The sequence below is a fragment of the Macaca nemestrina genome, chromosome 9 (genome assembly GCF_043159975.1).
Source record: "Macaca nemestrina isolate mMacNem1 chromosome 9, mMacNem.hap1, whole genome shotgun sequence".
Lineage (NCBI taxonomy): Eukaryota > Metazoa > Chordata > Mammalia > Primates > Cercopithecidae > Macaca > Macaca nemestrina.
The window spans coordinates 122,243,857-122,264,090 of NC_092133.1; the positions used below are offsets into that span (position 1 = coordinate 122,243,857).

Below are 20,234 nucleotides of genomic sequence, written 5' to 3' on the forward strand. Positions count from 1 at the left end.
TTTACTGAAGTTAGTACTCTGTATTCACAACTATTAAAACAATCTAAAACTCTGTATTTATAAAATAAACATGAGCATTCTTCATTAAATTGTATCATTTTTCCACACCATTTCCTACCTACCCTTGCCACCAACTAACAGAACAAATACAATCCATAATTTATCTTAGCTAAATTCTTGTTATTTCAACAATCAGAAATCTAAAACTAGAAGAAAGGTTTCAACATTTATTGAAAACCATTTATCTTAAATTCAAGATGCAATTTAAAAGATAGATGCTGACATTTCAGTTAATATCAACTGTTAAGGGTCTGTCTAAAAACATGCATTTTGAAGAAATTTTTAAAAATTGAAAATAATATTCATAACACAAATTGCAAGTTACAGAAACATCCCAATGGTGTGAATAACAATGTATATCAACTCACTTGTCGTATAATAAAAAGAATGGTAAAATTATGAAGTATATTTGAAAACAAAATGAAATCATTTCAGATACCTCCTGAAATAAAATGTGACTGCTAGATTCCACAAACTTAAATCATTTATCACTGATATAAAAATGTCCCAGGATAGAGTAATTCAAGTAATACCTGTGTGAGAAGTCATTTAGAAAATGATGACTAAGGCCGGGCGCGGTGGCTCAAGCCTGTAATCCCAGCACTTTGGGAGGCCGAGACGGGCGGATCACGAGGTCAGAAGATCGAGACCATCCTGGTTAACACGGTGAAACCTCGTCTCTACTAACAAAAAAAAAAAAAAAAAAAAAAAATACAAAAAAAAAAAAAAAAAACAAAACAAAAAACTAGCCGGGCGAGGTGGCGGGCGCCTGTAGTCCCAGCTACTCGGGAGGCTGAGGCAGGAGAATGGCGTAAACCCAGGAGGCGGAGCTTGCAGTGAGCTGAGATCCGGCCACTGCACTCCAGCCTGGGCGACAGAGCGAGACTCCGTCTCAAAAAAAAAAAAAAAAAAAAAAAAAAAAAAAAAAAAAAAGAAAATGATGACTAAAATTGAAGTTTAGAGAAAGGGAGCTCAAAACAAAACAAAAAACAAAGGGTAAAAACACTCACACCCTAAATGTAAATTCTGCATTGGTTTTTTAAAAATACTGTGCAGGTGAAACAAAAATAGGAAATAAATTCTAAGCGTTTTGTAAGTAATGAATGACTGACCAATAGACTGTTTAGCCTACATAAGTAAAATCAAATTAGTGCCGAACATCTTTCCCAAAAACCAAATCATCTAAGATTTTAAGACATTTTTGTATTTTCCATTAGAGAATTTAAAAACTAAAAAATTTCACTTTAATTAAATGTCATTTAGTAATTCCAAGTATTATCGTAACAACAGTTGAAAACATTTTGAGACGGAAGAAGGGAGGTGGTGGGAGTGAAGGAAAAAAATAATAGGCAAACCCCTACCTGAACCAACTGGAGATGAGCCAACACTGAGGCTCTGTAAACTTCCATTCCTGAGCAATGTAGGAGACTTCTGCAGACTAGAGCTTGTTATGCTTCCTGCAGCTGATGCTACAGATGATGTTGGTGAAGCAGAAGAAACTGAGAGATGAGAAACATTCTCTTGATTTTTGTTTCCTTTGGGTCTACCAGGTCCATGCTTACTTTGTTTATTTCCTTTCCTTTTCTTTTCCTTTACAGTTTCTTCTTCTATGCCAGAAGTTTGAGCCCGCTTATATCCTGCTGTAGGAAGGCTGGAATTACCCAAATCTCCAGGTGAATTTTCAAAGCTTTTAGGCTGTGAAATAACAGCTGAGGTTGAAGGGAGACCAATTAAGGTACTAAAACTATTTACCCCCCCTTCCTGGCTTCCAGACTCTCCTTTATGTACATCTTTGGTTGTTGATGACTGTTGGGAGTGAGAGTAACTGTCATTACGCAGATCTGAGTCTGTAAAGCTCAGGAAATCCTGGGGAGACTGTACTGAACTTCCAGAAGATGATTTTACACTGCCTGGAGTTCCTGAAAAACTGCCTGTAGTTAAAAAAAAAAAAAAAAGGGCGGGGGAGGGGGGACAGAAAAATTGGATGCTAAAGTTCCCATAAGCAGCAGACATGATATAATCATTAAAGAGAAGAGAGAGTTAAAAAAAAATTAACTACAACACTTAGGACATCAGTATATTAAGACTTGAAAACTTATTACTGAAGTCAAATTTATCCCTAAAATTACCTTTAAAAATACGTGTCATTTTATAGATGGTATTAATGTTTACTGTGGAATTGCAAGCTATTACTTGTAAGATATAAGATGTTTTTTATTTCACCTACCTTTTGCCACAGCAACATCCGCAATTCTCCCCCTAACACCTCATGTATGCCTGAGGAAGGACTAAAGAACAGTAGTCTCCTTTCCACAGTCATGCAAGAAGACGTTAACAAGACTATAATCTGACTCTAAATGTATAGGGGAACTTCTTTTTTGAATATTGAAGGTATGACTGAAAATGTTCCCAATATACAATAAGAACCTAAAGACGTTTCCTAGGTTATGAGTTCTAAGTTTTAAGACATACCAGTCATTGTTATTGTTCAGCTGAATCTACCACAATAGAAAATGGATTTGACAAAATAATGATCATATGGAATCTAATCTATGCCTCACATTCTCCCAATCCAATTTTCATGGAACTTCATAAAGACATCAGCCATCACTGCTTATTCTTTCTTTAAAGAACATCAGTACCCCACCATGCCATTCTAAGATATAAGAACCTTAGGCTGGGTACAATGGCTCATGCCTGTAATCCCAGCACTTTGGGAGGCCAAAGCAGGAGGATCATGAGGTCAGGAGTTCTAGACCAGTCTGACCAACATGGTGAAACCCCGACTCTACTAAAAATACAAAAATTAGCCAGGCGTGGTGGCATGTGCCTCTAATCCCAGCTACTCAGGAGGTCGAACCTGTCTCTACAGAAAATTTAAAAATGAGCTGGGCATGGTGACGCATGCTTGTGGTCCCACCTACTTGGGAGACAAAGGTGGAGGCAAAAGCTAACTGAGGGTCTGAAGCGGGAAGAATGCTTGAGCCCAGGAGGTCAACCTTGCAGTGAGCCATGAACACACGGCTGCCCTCCAGCCTGGGCAACAAAGCAAGGCCCTGTCTCAAAACACACACACACACACACACACACACACACACACACACCCTAGAAAACAGGTTAGTGTGTTAATCTGTTAAACCTCAAACTTCGTAACAAATGCATTATTAATCAACAACTTATTTACTAAGACCTATGTAAATCCCCTAAAAATTGTCCAGTATTTATCTACTAACAAATGTAAAATGTAAACCTTAATTGTATTTATTTATTTAGTGGGTTTTGTTTTTGTTTTTTGTTTGTTTGCTTTTTGAGGCAGGGTCTTGTTCTGTTGCCTAGGCTGGAGTGCAGTGGCACAATCACAGCTCACTGTAGCTTCAACCTCCCTGGGTCAAGCAATCCTCGCGCTTCAGCCTCCTGAGGAGCTGGGGCCACAGGCGCACATCACCACACCTGGCTTATTTTGTTTGCCTCTCCAAGGAGACAGGGTCTCACTCTGTCACCCAGGCTGGAGTGCAGTAGTGCAATCTCAGCTCACTGCAGCCTCAACCTCCTGGGCTCAAGCAATCTTTACACCTCAGCCTCTGAAGTAGCTGGGACTACAGGCATGTGCCACCATGCCCGGCTAATTTTGTATTTTTTAGAGAGACAGGGTTTTGCCACGTTGCCTAGGCTGGTCTCCAACTCCTAAGCTCAGATGATCCACCTGACTGAGCCTCATAAAATACTGGGATTACAGGCATGAGCCACTGTGCCCAGTTCACACACAGCTAATTTTTAAATTTTTTATAGAGATGGGGTCTTACCATGTTGCCCAAGCTGGCCTCAAGAGTTCTGCCCGCCTCAGCATCCCAAACTGCTAGGCTTATAGATGTGAGCCACCATGCCTGGCCAACCTTAATTGTTTTTAATGTTCAGGAAATATAAATAAAGAACACTTATAGAAAAGATGCAGGAACAGTGGCTCAATCCTGTAATCCCAGCACTTTGGGAGGCCAAGGCGGGAGGATCACCTGAGGTCAGAAGTTCGAGACCAGCCTGGCCAACACGGTGAAATCCCATCTCTACTAAAATACAAAAATTGGCCAGGTATGCTGGCATGCACCTGTAATCCCAGCTACTCAAGAGGCTGAGGCACAAGAATCACTTGAACCCGAGAGGCGTAGGTTGCAGTAAGCCGAGATTGTGCCACTGCATTCCAGCCCGGGCAACAGAGCAAGATTCCATCTCAAACAAAAAGAAGGGCTGTTCTACAGAACTCAAAGCAAAGCTCCAGCTTTTATTATTTTTCTCCCCAATTTTAAGCATTATTCCATGTCTAGTTAAACATTAAAATTACAATTCAACTCTGGAAACACAAATCATATTATAAAAGGAAAGAAAAAGTACCAGAAAAATTTAATAGGAAACACTATCTTTAAAGTAATCTTACTATAGCAACTAATCATATAATAATCTAGAACATCCATTAGTTATAAGTTCCCAAAAAAAAAATAATTCTTTTACAAAGCATAACTATTATTAACCATCTTAAAGACAAGTATTTTAACTAAAACATCACTAATACCTTGAGGAAAAGGGCTAGCTGCTGACACAGTTGTTCCTGGATTTCTTCCACCACCAGGCTTTCTTCCCCTTTGACCTGAGCTGTGAGCTGAAGATTTCTTCCCTTTGCCCTCTGACCCTCTAGTCTCTGAAACATCTTTTCCACTAGAGGTGTGTGCAGAGACTTCCTGGAAATTTGCATTTGTAAATCGTGCAGTAGTATCTTCCAAGCGCTTCAGTGATCCAGATATAGAGTTGTTGCTAGTGCTTGTATAAGTCTAACATTTTGATTCAAAAGGGAAGGAAAAAGAGTTGATTACATTTTAGTTACAGAAAACAATAGGTGACACATTAATAATAAGAACTTGCAGAATAAACACAAAGTTTCTGTTCTAAAAATAAGTCGGTTCACCTAAGAAAATCATCCAAAAACAATTTAAGTCATTATAATTACTTAAAAAAAAAAGAAGAAGAAAGAAAAGAAAAAGCATAGATAATTTAAAGATGGCTGTTTCAGGATCAAATTGCAACAACTAGTAAAAGTATGTATTAGTTATATTTATGAAGTGACACACAGTAATACTGAAGATAAGCATTTGTCAAGCAACATCATTTTTTTTTTTTTTTAACAATGTCTACACTTCTTAGACATGAAATTAAAATAAGCTTTAGTGTTCAACACAGGAAGGTGACAATAAGGGACTAACGTGCTACAAATCCATTAGAGGACCATATCCATGAGTTTATAAGGCTAGCGGAGGACAGAGCGAAACTTTTTAAAGAATTCAGGTGAGGGTCCCTTTGCAAAAAAAAACAGAAAGATTTGAAACAGAAATCATTTTTCCAATTGTTATGTTGAGGAAAAAGTTATATATTGCAAAGGTAAGATTTTATAACTATCCCTAAAAGTGGCTCTCAATTATTCCCTTGATCTGCATTTGTTAAGGAAAAAGGATGAAGATCTGTATTAACAGTTTCCAGTTTTAGCAATCATTTTTATTACAAGGTATACCCAAATAATGGTGAATACATGAAAGTATATTATACCAGATGCACATTAATCACCATGTTTTGAAATCAAAGGTTTATAAAGTCCACTAGGGCAAAGGTTTTGATGTCGCCATTAAGTTCACTAAAGTATCTGAGGCATGGACAGCATAAAGTTCACGAAGTGCTTGCAACATAATCGGCACCAAAGTTTTGTTGGATAAGTGAATACTTTTTTATTGTATGTATCTAAAATCTCTGCTATAAAAATGAAAAAATTTGAAAATATGCAAAAGTGAATTTTCCCACATACAGCCACCACTCAACACAATCAATCAGATGAATATGAAAAACGAGAACATGACAATAAAATCAAGTTTCAAAATGGCTGGCATTTTTAGCAAAAACAATTTCAAAAAGAGGAATAAGAGAAAAAATTAAGTGTTTGGAAAACCAAATCTTTCTTGCGGCTTTTCTATCAACCTGTTGCCATCCCCAGGCCCCATTATCTCAGTGTCAATAACGGATATGCATCATTAAATAGAAGAAATATTTCATAAAAACAAAGTACTCCACTATTCTAACAAACTACAATCCACAAACAAGAACAAACGTTTCAAAGTAAGTTTAAAAGGAAAAAAAATCCCATTTTACAAACCAATCACATTTAAGCTGATGAAACTTCATGGCTTACTTTAGAAATATGAACCTTTTCCATGCTGGGCAGGTCAATTTGGAAACCACCCCACCTCATTTTTCAAATACTTTTTCCAATTACTTGAGTTGATCCTGAGGTTCTCCATTCCTCTCACATCTGATCCTTGCATGACCTAGTGAAGTTTAAAAGTCATCTAAGAAAACACAGTGGTGTTCTTCACTCACGTATTTTTGTTCATGTATCAAATAAAGAATGGAGAGAAAATTGGGTAGAGTACTATAATGAAAATACACTATTCACTTCCACATGACAATCTACATTAGAGATGGTCATTTTTCCCACTTACTTGACAGAACGTCCTTGCTCAAACCCTCAAGTATAAATCTGTCCATAAAAACCCATGAAAACATGACATTTGGAAGAAACAGTATTACAAAGAAAGCAATGAATAAAGCAATCAAATTTCAGTGACAAAAAAATCACATTAAAACCATAACTGAACATTTTTAAAATGTCCAAACCTACATTTCAGAACATAATCAGACTTAATATGAAAAAAATGAATTTTAGCTTTAGATGTTAACAATTTTTAAATTATACATAATGACACTCACTAAGGCAATGCAGGGTTCATTCAAAGAGAAACCTCTATTTTAATTCCACGTTTAAAAGTGATTTTAAAAGTACTTATTCCATAATGTGCTGTTGGGACAATATGGCACTAGGGAACTCCATTATAAACGTACAACAATCAACTCAAAATCGAGGAAAAGACAGGTAAAAGGAGACCAGAGGGAGGTAGGAGATGGCTGAAAGACACACTATGAGTAAGCCCAAGACTAAATTCACAAAATCTTGTTTCCTCACTTTTGTATTCTAAATGTCTATCATAGTACGAACATCTCACTGCTCTGAGTGTAATTCTTGTACATAATAATATTTATTTTTTCAGGCAAATTGGACCACAAAATGCAAACTACTTCATTTGCTGCTCTACTGAAAAATATAAGTTCTTTTGTAGTTGTTCTTTTCTACTGGAGATAAAACTGGATATCTGGCTGTATTGAGAGTCTCTGAAGTGCTGCATAAATACTTTGTTCTACATTGTGATTTATAGGCAACTTAATCTTTTAAAAGGCTAATTCAGAATACATGTAATTTTTATTTCATGGCCAACTATTAGTCCAAAGATAAGCTGCAACACCAATATACCTACACAATACCATTAAGTGGGAACAAAAATTATTTACTTCAAACAAAAATTTAAAACTAGATCCAAAATTAAATAACGACTCTATAACAAGTAACCAAAAAAAGCAGCTATGATTATTTACAAAAGGTATGGTTGCCTCAGATTAGTCTACAAGGCTCTGTCATCTAAATTGGTGACAAGAAGTGACCATTAGAAAACATAATGTACTGCTTAAAATTTTTAAATAAAATTATGTACTATTCAAGTGTCCCATAAAAACCCACATACTTTGTACCAAGCCTATCTTGAGACTACAACATGTAAATTACCCAACATAAATCACCAAAAAAATGATTTAAAAAAAAAAAAAAAAAAAAAAGAACAGTGAGCTGTAGAACAACTTTAAGTAGCCTAATTTACATGCTACTAGACTACTCAAAAAGAATGGGGGGATGAAAACAAACGAACAAAAAATCCCCACAAAACTGAAGAAATAATAGTAGGAAAAATTGTAAAATTGATGAGGAAAAAAAAACCTCACAGTTTAAGAACCTCAAGTAACCCCAAGAAAAATAAATATGAAGAAAAGTAAATGAACTCAGTTCATTATCAAATTGTTTATCATTAAAAACCAATGATAAAGAGGAAATGTTACAAGAAACCAGGCTTTTCTTTTCTTTTTTTTTTTTTAAGGATGTCTTACATGCCAAAAACAAAGATAAGAATGAAAGCAAAATTTTCCCTAAAAACATTCAATCTAGAAAACAGGTGAGTACTAAAAGAAAAAACTGTCAACTTAGAATTCCACGGGCAACTATTATAAAATATCTTTCTAAAACAAGTACAAAATAAAGGGTTTTTTGGATATAAAAGCTGAAAGAACTAATCACTAGCAGACCAACACTACAATAAATGCTAAAAGAACTATTTCAGGTAAATAATAAATGAAATGTGAATATACCAAAAAGAATGAAGAGCATTAGAAATATTAATTGCTAATGGTAAATGTAGTACAAAGAGATGAAGCAAGATGATGTGAAATTTCTCATCACACCACTCAAAACTGTGCAAATTATAATTTATTTATTTCTGGAATTTTCAATTCAATATTTTTCACACCTCAGTTGACTGAAGGTAATTGAAACTGTGAAAAGGGATAAGGAAGGAGTAACAGACAAATATAGTAAAAATGATAAATAATAAAGAATTGTTCATAACTTTTTTTTTTTGAGACGAGTCTCGCTCTGTTGCCAGGCTGCAGTGCAGTGCTGCGATCTTGGCTCACTGCAACCTCCACCTCCTGGGTTCAAACGATTCTCCTGCCTCAGCCTTCCCAGTAGCTGGGACTACAGGCGCATACCACCATGCCCAGCTAATTTTTGTATTTTTAGTAGAGACAGGGTTTCACCATGCTGGGCAGGATGGTCTTGATCTCTTGATCTCGTGATCCACCCGCTTCGGCCTCCCAAAGTGCTTGGGAGGACAGGCATGAGCCACCGCACCTGGCCTATTTTAAACTCTTTATAAGACAGCTGATGTAGAGCAAAAGGAGTAACAATAAATTGTGAGTTTTGTAACATATGTTAAAAAAAAAAAAAAGTGATAAAAATAACACGAAACCAAAAGGGTAGAAGTATATAGCTACAAGGTTCTTACACTATATGTAAACTAGTATAATTCTGCTTGAAGGTAAACTCTGATGGACTAATGATGCTATACTGTAGTCTCTAAAACAATGCAATGGAACAAAAAATTATTGCAAATCAGGCAAAACTGAATCACAAAAAAGGTTCAATCAAACATACAGCAGAGAAAGAGAAAGAGAGAGAGAGAAGGAAAGAGAAATGATGGGCAAAAAGAAAAGGATTAGCAAATGTTAGATTAAAATACAACTACCCAGAGGCCAGGTGCGGTGGCTCACACTGTAATCCCAGAACTTTTGGAGGCCAAGGCAGGCAGATCAACCAAGGTCAGGAATTCGAGACCAGCCTGGCCAACATGGTAAAACCCCATCTCTACCAAAAAATACAAAACTTAGCCACATGTGGTGGTATGCACCTGTAGTCTCAGCTAATCAGGAGACTGAGGTGGGAGAATTGCTTGAACCCAGGAGGCAGAGGTTGCCATGAGTTGAGATCAAGCCACTGCACTCCAGCCTGGGAGACAGAGCAAGACCCTGTCTCAATAATAATAATAATAATAATAATAACAACAACAACAACAACAAACAACAACAACAACAACACAACAACAGTATTATAGTAAAATACAACCACTCAGAGAATCGTATTATATGTAAATTCTCTAAACATCCCAATTAAAAAGCAAAGATTGCAACAATGAATGAATAAACTCAAAACATGACTATACGCTGCTTTAAAGAAACCTATTTTAGCTCAGTGCAGTGGCTCACACCTGTAATCCCAGCTACTGGGGAGGCTGAGGCAGGAGAATCCCTTAAACCCGGGAGGCAGAGGTTGCAGTGAGCCAAAATCATGCCATTGCACTCCAGCCTGGGCAACAAGAATGAAACCCCCTCAAAACAAGCAAGCAAACAAACAAACAAAAAAGAAGCCTACTTTAAGTTAATTTAACTTCAGGCCAGGCGTGGTGGCTTGCGCCTGGAATCCCAGCACTTTAGGAGGCCGAGACAGGTGGATCACTTGAGGCCAGGAGTTCAGGACTAGCCTGGCCAACATGGTGAAACCTCATCTCTACTAAGAATACAAAAGTTAGCCAGGCGTGGTGGTACACACCTGCAATCCCAGCTACTTGGAAGTCTGAGGCAGGAGAATCACTTGAACCTGGGAGGCAGGGGTTGCAGTGAGCTGAGATCATGCTACTGCACTCCAGCCTGGGTGACAGAGTGAGACTCTATCTCAAAAAAAAAAGAAAAAAGAAAAAAGAAAGAAAAAAGAAATCTATTTTAAATATAAAGGCACAAAGAAAGTATAAGCATGGGAAAAGAAACATCAAGCTAAAGCTAATCAAAAGAAAGCTAAATTCACTATATTAATATCAGCCAGTAGATTTCACAATAAAGAATATTAACAAAATACAGTGGCGTACTCATCAAGAAGATACAAAAATCCTAATTGTTTCTGCACCTGCTCACAATAATTGACAGAACAAACAGGCAAAAAACAAGTAAAGATATAGACAACTTAATATAAATCAACTTGACCTAATGGACATTTACAGAAAAACTCCACACAACTACAAATGAATACACATTCATTCTTTTAAAAAACACACAGAGCCAGGCGCAATGGCTCACGCCTGTAATCCCAGCACTTTGGGAGGTTGAGGGGGTGGATCATGAGGTCAAGAGATCGAGACCATCCTGACCAACACAGTGTAACCCTGTCTCTACTAAAAATACAAAAATTAGCTGGGTGAGTCCCAGCTACTCAGGAGGCTGAGACAGGAGAATCACTTGAACCCGGGAGGCGGAGGGTGCAGTGAGCTAAGATCGCGCCACTGCACTCCAGCCTGGGGACAGAGGGAGATTCCATCTCCCAAAAAAAAAGCCACACAGAATATTTAACAAGATAATCCATGTTCTGCATCAATAAACTTAAAAGGAATGATATAATATAAAAATATTAAATTAGAAATCAGTAACAAAGTGAATATCCAAATATTTCTAAACTAAATAACACACTTTTAAGTAACTCATAGGTCAAAGAAGAAAAGGAAAACCACAAAGCATTTTTTTAAACTAAATAAAAATGAAAACACGACATATCAAAATTCATAAAGCCCTACTTAAGAGGGAAGTTTATATCGTTAAATGCCAATACTAGGAATTCTGGTTACTCGTTGAGCATATGAGGAGGAAAGAGAAGTCTTTGCTCTACCCTAAAACAAATACAAAGCTCAACAAACTGAAAATCACCAACTCTTACATTAGTGAATGGAGAGGTCATAGGGCAAACTGCTAAACAAAAAATTGGGGCTTATACCTGTAATTCCAGCACTTTGGGAGGCGGAGGCAGGCAGATCACAAGCTCAGGAGATCGAGACCATCCTGGCCAATAAGGTGAAACCCCAACTCTACTAAAAATACAAAAAAATTAGCCAGGCGTGGTGGAAGGCGCCTATAGTCCCAGATACTCGGGAGGCTAAGGCAGGAAAATGGTGTGAACCTGGGAGGTGGAGCTTGCAGTGAGCTGAGATCATGCCACTGCACTCCAGCCTGGGTGACAGAGCGAGATTCCGTCTCAAAAAAATTAGCTGGGTGTGGTGGAACATGCCTGTAATCCCAGCTACTTGGAAAGCTGAGGCAGGAGAATCACTTGAACCCGGGAAGCAGAGGTTGCAGTGAGTCGAGATCACGCCATTGCTCTACAGCCTGGGCAAGAAGAGTGAAACTCAAGTCTCAAAAAAAAAAAAAAACATGGCACATTGGCACATGTATACCTATGTAACAAACCTGCACATTGTGCACATGTACCCTAGAACTTAAAGTATAATTAAGAAAACAAAACAAAAAAAAAACAGAAAGACAAATCAATGCACAGAGAGACTTACAACTTACCTAAGCAAACCCAGCAGCTGAAACCTCTGCAGGAACCAGCATCAGGGAAAGAAAACCTAAACTATTTTAACTGATAAACTGATAGAGGCACAGTGTGGACAAGGCTGAAAAAGAAAACCTCCAGGGGGACCCGGTCTTGGAGGACTCTCACACTTTTGTGAATTTTACCTCTAGGACCTCTAGCAGGCCCTCAGAGTGAATACCGGAGAAAGAGTCCCCCAGAGATCCCTCCAATAAAGGGGGAAAAGGAACCATTTTGAAATAACCAGAGCTTTGTTTTTCCTAACAAGGCCTGCTTTCAGGAGAAACTATTTAACGAGATTCTAACCTGTGGAGGTTTTTGTCAGAGCCTAACTAACCTAGGGAAGGGAAATGTACAACTTCAGGCGACTCTAACCATCATCCTGTTCCACTTGCAGGAGAAAAAAATAACTAAGAAGCCCCTATGCAGTTCACCAGGGGAGGTTCACCTAAAGACTGAAAATTATAGAAGTATAGGATGCCTCTTGTTCCCCGCAATTTACTAGTGTGTTACTAAAGGTCTATTTAGAGTGTAGTTCCTTTTGACAGGACATAATGTTCAACATGAAACAACAACACAAAAGGCAAAAAATGCAGTTTAAACAAAGTGAAAAACCATTAGAAACTAAGTCAGCCATGTCAGGAATGTTGGAATTATGAGACCAAGAATTTTTAAAATCTATGACTAATACGATAAGGAATTTAATGGAAAAGGCAGACAACATGCAAGAACATATGCATAATGAAAGCAAATCAGAAATGCCAGAGAGATCAAAAACAAACAGAAATGAAGAATGTCTTTCAGGGAATCATCAGCAGAGTGGGACACAACTCAAGAAAAAAAATCTCTAAGCTTGAGGATATGACAATAAAAACTTCCAAAATTGAAACGGAAAGAGAGAAAAAGACTGGAAAACAAAAGCAAACAAAATATTCATGAATGCTGGGATGTATACAAAAGGCATAACATAGTTAAAATGGGAATACAAGGAGGAGAAGAAAGGAGAAGCAATATTTGAAATCATAACATCAAGAAACTTCCCCTCGAACAAATGTCAGTAGCCAAACCAGCTATCAAAGAAACTTAGAGGACGCCAAGCAAGATAAATGCGAAAAAGGAGGGGGAAAGGGAAGTACACCTCCACTCTCAAAGATTAAAATCCATGAAGGAAGCCAGAGGAAAACACGTTACCCACACAGGCACAAGTATAAGAATTATATCTGAATTTGCCTCAGAAAACATGCAATCAAGGAGAGGGTGAAATAAAACACTTAATGTGTGATGACAGGGTGGAAAAAAAAAAAGACAAGAAAATGCAATCATATAAAATACTCAGTAAAAACCACAAAAGCTGTGAATGACAAAAACAGTAACAAAAATGTAAAAATGAAAATTAGTAATAAATATGGTAGATATTAACCCAATTATATCAATAGTCACCTTAAATGGCAATGGTCTAAATACCCCAATTAAAAAATAAAGATTGTCACAGATCCAAAACCAAGTAGCAACTGTATGTTGTCTAGAGGAAACCTACTTTAAATATAAAGACACGTAGAGTTTAAAGGAAACAGTGCTCGCTTCGGCAGCACATATACAAAAATTAGAATGATACAGAGAAGATTAGTATGGCCCCTGTGCAAGGGTGACACGCAAATTCGTGAAGTGTTCCATATAAAAATAAATAAAAAGGAAATGGAGAAAGATATACTATGCTAATGCTGATTTTTTAAAAGCAGAAATACTGTATTAATTATGAACAGAACAGACTCAAGAGCAAAGAAAGTGATCAGGTCTAAAGAGAGTAATTACGTAAGATAAAGGTGTTGATACTTCAAAAAGACATAACAATCCTTAATGTGTATGTGACTAACAAAAGCGGTCAAAATACATGAAGCAAAAACTGATAGAAATTGATATCACAGCCAGAAATTAACAGATACACTAGTGAGAAAATCAGTTAAGGACACAGTTGAGCTAAACAGTACTATCAATCAACTGTATATAATTGACATCTGTAGACTACTTCATCCAACAACAGCAAATGACACATTCTTCTATTCTCCAGCTTACATGGAACATTAACCAAGATGGACCACATTCTAGACCATAAAACACACCTTAACAAATTTTAAAGAACAGAAATCATACAGTGCCTTGCTTTCTCAGACCACAATGAAATTAAACCAGAATCAATACCAGAAAGGTGGCCATAAATCCAAAAATACATGGAGATTAAACAAGACACTTCTAAATAACATATAAGTAAAAGAAGAAATATAAAGAGAAATTTAAAAATATTTGGAACTAAATGAAAATAAAACATAAAAATTTGTGAGATGCTGGGAAAGCAGCATTTAAAGAGGAATTTATCGCACTGAATGTATGTATTAGAAAAGAAGAAAGATAGAACAATCATCTTTTTTTTTTGAGACACAGTTTTGCTCTTGTCACCCAAGCTAGAGTGCAATGACGCTATCTTGGCTCACAGCAACCTCCACCTCCTGGATTCAAGTGATTCCCTGCCTCAGCCTCCTGAGTAGCTGGGATTACAGGCGTCTGCCACCACATCCAGCTAATTTTTGTATTTTTAGTAGCTACGGGGCTTCACACCATGTTGGCCAGGCTGGTCTCAAACTCCTGACCTCAGGGGATCCACCACACCAGGGGTGTGTGTGTGTGTGTGTGTGTGTGTGTGTGTGTGTGTGTGTGTGTGTGTGTGTGTGTGTGTGTGTGTCTGAGATGGAGTCTTGCTCTGTAATATGTGTGTGTGTGTGTGTGTGTGTGTGTGTGTGTGTGTGTGTGTGTGTGTGTGTCTGAGATGGAGTCTTGCTCTGTAACCCAGGCTAGAGTGCAGTGGTGAGGTCTCGGGTCACTGCAACCTCCGCCTCTCGGGTTCAAGTGCTTCTCCTGCCTCAGCCTCCCAAGTAGCTGGGACTATGGGCCTGCACCACCATGCCCAGCTAATTTTTGTATTTTTAGTAGAGAAAGGATTTCTCCATTTTGGCCAGACTGGTCTGGAACTCCTGATCTCAAGTGATCCGCCTGCCTCAGCCTCCTAAAGTGCTCGGATACAGGCGTGAGCCACTGCGCCTGTCCTTAATCTTCAGAATAGAAAAAGAAGAGCCAATTAAGCCCAATGTAAGCAAAGAAATAAAAATTAAAGTGGCCAGGCGTGGTGGCTCATGCCTATAATCCCAGCACTTTGGGGGCTCAAGCGGGGGCAAATGGCTTAAGCCCAGGAGTTCAACACCAGCCTAGGCAACATGCGAAACTTATCTCTACAAAAAATTACAAGAAAAGATTAGATGGGCATGGTGGTGTGCACCTCTAGTCTCAGTGAATCAGGAGGCTGAGGTGGGAGGATGCTTGAGCCTGGGAGGTCAAGGCTGCAATGAGCCACTGCACTCCAGCCTGGGCAACAGAGCAAGACTGTCTCAAAAAAAGTTTAGGCAAGGTGGCAGAATACAAAATAAACAGAAATTTCAACAGGATTTTTATACACTAGCAAGGAACAATCAGCACTGTGGTAACCTCCAAAGAAATTAATAGGTGGTTTGTTCAAATCTATTGGGGTCTAACATGGATGGGCTGAAGAAGAGAAACAAAAAGAGCAAGAATAAGGCCAAGCATTGTGGTTCACCTATAATCCCAGCACTTTGGGAGGTCAAGGAGGGTGGATCACCTGAGCTCAGGAGTTCGAGGCCAGCCTGGCCAACATGGTTAAACCTCATCTCGACTAAAAATACAAAAATCAGCCAGGTGTGGTGGTGGGCGCCTGTTAATTCCAGCTACTTGGGAGGGTGAGGCAGGAGAATCCCTTGAACCCGGGAGGCAGAGCCTACAGTGAGCTGGGATCACACCACTACACTCCAACCTTGCCAACAAAGCAAGACTCCGTCTCAAAAAAAAAAGCGCAAGAGTAAGAAGAGCAAAGTAGCCCAGTGAAGGGCACCAACTTTCCTGCTTTTACCAACGAACCACTGAATTGCTATTTTTCCTTTGGTTTTTACGTGTTGCCTCAAATCTAGGTTTCTGTTTCTCCACAGTAACTTTTTTTATGGTCATTCTGGAGAGAAGAAGGGTGGCAATGTTCACATGTTAGTTGTGATAAGAAGCCAGTTTCTTTTAGATTTGGCTAACCGGTCTAGGCTTCATGACTATATACTCCTGAATTATAGTTTAAAAGCTTATAAAAGAAAACACAAAATAATTCATAAACTAAATTTCATAAAGAACGTCTGCTCTTCAAAAGATTAAAAGAATGAAAATATAAGCCACAGAGTGAGATAAATATCTACAAATGTGTATCTGATAAAGGACCTGCATCCAGAATACATAGTCTTACAAAAGTCAGTAATAAGAAAACAAGCCAATAAAAAAAGGCAGGTGGTGGGGAGATCTTAAAAAACACTTCACTAAAAATAAACAAATAACAAATATGAAGATATTGACTAAGCGCAGTGGCTCATGCCTGTAATCCCAGCACTTTGGGAGGCCGAGGTGGGAGGATCACAAGGTCCGGAGACTGAGACCATCCTGGCTAACACAGCAAAACCCTGTCTCTACTAAAAAAATACCAAAAAATTAGCCAGGTGTGGTGGCGGGCGCCTGTAGTCCCAGTTACTTGGGAGGCTGAGGCAGGAGAACGGCATGAACCCGGGAAGCAGAGGTTGCCGTGAGCCAAGATCACACCACTGTACTTCAGCCTGGGTGACAGAGCGAGACTCTGTCACACATACAAAAAAAGCATATATACCTACCATGGTGAGTCACACCTACCATGTGGCCCAACCATTCCACTCCTTGGTATTCATGCAAGAGAAATAAAAACATATATCTTGTAAGATTTATACAATATTCATAGCAGCTTTATTTGTAACAGCCCAAAACTGAAAACAACCTGAACGTACATCAATTGTTGCATGGATAAGCAAATTAATAGTATATCCATACACAGAATTGTAGTTAGCCAAAAATTGAACTATTAAAAGATACAACAAGAACAAATCTTAAAATAATTATGCTGAAAGAAGCCAGACAGAAAAAGCATACATACTATATTTTTCCATTGTTTAACATTATAGAAAATTCAAACTAATTTAAAGTGACAAAAAGCAGATCAGTAGCTACCTGGGGAGGGATGTGAAGACAGGGAGGAGATTAAAAGAAGTCACAAGGAAACTCTTGTCTGTGATTGTGGTTATAGTTTCACTAATGTGTACATATGTCAAAATGTTACCAATGTTTCTATTTTAAATATGTGCAACATTTCATGTATATTTATGATACATTAGACTTTTGAATACCTTATGGCCCTAAGATTGTGTGTGTGTGTATTTCCTTCAAAATTAAATTTACTTTTTAAAAAAGTTTAACTTTCAAATATAATTGTGTTGTAAAATACAAGAAAAGAACAAAGAGATAAAGTGACTTAATAAACAAATATTAAATCTCCACTTGGATTTCATTATAACTTTAAAGTTCTAAAGATTTCTTTAAAAGATGATCCTTAAAGAAACATTAAAATTTTTAAATTACACAAAAATTAACTTATTTTACCAAAAATTTCTTCTGAAAGTCTTAAAAAATCAGTACAAAATTTAACAGCTAATTGAAAAAATTTACTTAAAATTAGGTTCTCCTTTATCCTCTTTTAAAAATGTTGCAAAGAGAAAGAGACAAAAACCTGATCATGTATCTCTGGTACACAAAAAACTTCCTTAAAACAAACAAAAACTGTACTTTAAAAGCTAAATTACCTCAAAATTCAAACAACTAAAAATTGTGAGCTATTTATAATGACGCTCAGAAATAATGACGTCTTCTAATAATAATGAAAGGTAATGTGTTAAAGATTGCTTTTAACAAGGTGTGATGTTCAATTTTGTCAATTTAAAAAGAGAACTGTGGCTTATAAGCATCTACAAATTTCTTTACCAAAATAACATTGACAGCAAGCAAATCTCTATTTGGTCAAGAACGAAGACTTTCTCCCTTTTTTTTTTGAGACAGAGTCTCACTCTGTCGCCTGGTCTGGAGTGCAGTGGTGCCATCTTGGCTCACTGCAACCTCGGCCTCCTGGGTTTAAGCAATTCTCCTGCCTCAGCCTCCCGAGTAGCTGGGATTATAAGCACGTGTCACCATGCCCAGCTAATTTCTTGTATTTTTAGTAGAGACAGGGTTTTATCACGCTGACCAGGCTGGTCTCAAACTCCTGGCCTCAAGTGGTCCACCCACCTCGGCCTCTCAAAGTGCTGGAATTATAGGCGTGAGCTACCCCACCTGGCATCTCCCCTTTTTTTCCTTGGCAATATCCTCTTCTACCATGGGAAGAAGGAAACCAGTCTGAAGTGCTTAGAAATACTATAAATTGGGGAAATCAGGGGAGTAACCACACTTCCCTAAAAACATAAGCTGTCTCTACTTGTTTTGTCATATTAAAGGACTCCCTACATCAAGTTCCTGCAGACACGGAAGCCTATGTGTTCCATCTAATTATCTTTTACCTAAGAACTGAAATCCCCCAATCATAGAAACAAAGAGCTATGGTTTCTGGAAAATACACTTACACTTTTACTCCCTTTGATAACAACCTTAGTGAACAATGCTTATGTGTCACCGGTGGTCCACTACCATCGCTGCCAAAGATTTGTGTGAAAATACTATACTAGCAAATTACAGTTGCAATATTTAAAAGGTGATAGTGATAACACATTAATATAACATAATATTAAAGTAAATATTTGTTGCTAATTTCTAGTTTTAAAACATTTATAGTACAAAAAGGTTAAAGGTTAGTCACAGAAAAAGTGCACTAAAAAATATAAGGCAGTATAATCTAAGTTAATAAAGAAATAAATGAAACAGAATTTTTTACTAAGGCAAAACAGATGGTAAACTAAGGTTAAAAATGTGCAAACACTACATGATACAGACATTTAAAAATTACAGTAGCGAATTAAAGTTCCCTTGACTTTCAATTTACGTGTGCTCTACCACCATCAACCATGGAGTCTACACATTGTGTACATGTATCAAAATATTACATGTACCTCCAAAATATGTACAACTACCATATATCAATAATTTTTAAAAATCCATACAGTCTAGAAGGAGCCCTAAAGATCTGGGTAAAACAGCCTTTCTTTCCCTGAGCTATCCCTATCTTTCCATCAAGAGAAGAGTGTGGTGAACCAACAGTAAAATGACACCCTTCCCCCAAAAGGAACCTATGACTGAAGTCTTCTACCAGCCATCAGGATCAAGAAGGAGCCCATACTACCTCTCTACCCAACCTCTTCAAACACTCAAGGCCTCATCTTATTTGCCTGAAGTCTCCTAGGGTCAATCTGATAATGACTTTCTCCCTGTTTTTATGTCAGTCATCAGGACTCCAGGTCCATCCTCACCTGCCTCATCCCCACACAGTTGTGAACCTCCCCTATTATGTCCACACCTGCCACCCCTCCCCTTCAACAGCTGAAAGCCTTCCACTGTGCTCTGAGAACAAGGTGCAATGTACCCCATCCTTTTCTCTGAACATCTCTTCTGATTCTTGTTCCAACAAAAATGTAGATCGACCTTGAAACCCACTGTTTAATCTGTAGCTATCTCAATGTTACTTTGCTACCACAGCTCTTGTATCACTGGGTATGGAAATGAAGTAAGTTTCCTCATTCCTCAGTGTTAATTCTATAACTCTCTAAAACCTTCCAACAAAAAATTCTCATGTCACCAGACATTAGCAACCATTAGGTTTCCTCATTAGGGTAGGATATAGCAAACTACAGGCCCTCTAGTCATCCGCCTGTTTTCGTATAGCTCAACAGCTAAGAATGATTTTAACATGTTTAAATAGCTTTTTTAAAAAATCAAAAGAAGACTATTTCATGACATATGAAAATTATATGAAATTTAAGTTCCAGTGTCCATAAAGTTTTGCTGGAACACTGCCACATTCACTTGTTTACAAAGTGTCTATGGCTACTCTGTTCTACAGCAGCAAAGGTCTGAGCACTAAAAAGAGCCAGTATGGCCTACAAAACCTAAAATATTTAGTATTCAGCCCCTGACAGAAAAAGTTTGCCAACCACTGCCGTAGGACCTACATTACTGTCAGTCTTCAACACTACTATTATTTTACTTCTTAGAGAATTAATATACATCTAGACAATCTTTTATAACCTCCAGTCTCTCTGTTCCTTGACAGCCTCTCTTCCAATGATCTTCT

General features: G+C 37.8%; 1 protein-coding gene and 1 non-coding gene across 17 annotated transcripts in view; one reads left to right on the forward strand and one right to left on the reverse strand.

Moving 5' to 3' along the window:
- Positions 1–20,234, reverse strand: part of LOC105480072 (MLLT10 histone lysine methyltransferase DOT1L cofactor) — a 219,205-nt gene that overhangs the window by 70,527 nt on the left and 128,444 nt on the right. For 15 of the 16 annotated variants that reach the window (XR_011608212.1, XR_011608213.1, XM_071070398.1 and 12 more), the window contains 2 exons: positions 4,625–4,880; positions 1,422–1,991 (listed from right to left, as the gene is read on the reverse strand). Coding sequence is in view for 14 of the 16 variants with exons in the window: in XM_071070398.1 (XP_070926499.1) it covers positions 1,422–1,991; positions 4,625–4,880 (826 nt within the window). In the remaining 2 variants the exon portion in view is untranslated. Of the gene's footprint in view, positions 1–1,421; positions 1,992–4,624; positions 4,881–6,283; positions 6,420–20,234 lie in introns of all 16 variants that reach the window. The other variant, XM_071070409.1, reaches the window with a different exon arrangement.
- Positions 13,575–13,681, forward strand: LOC112426393 (U6 spliceosomal RNA). The gene has a single exon (XR_003017694.1). It is a non-coding gene; the product is annotated as a U6 spliceosomal RNA (small nuclear RNA).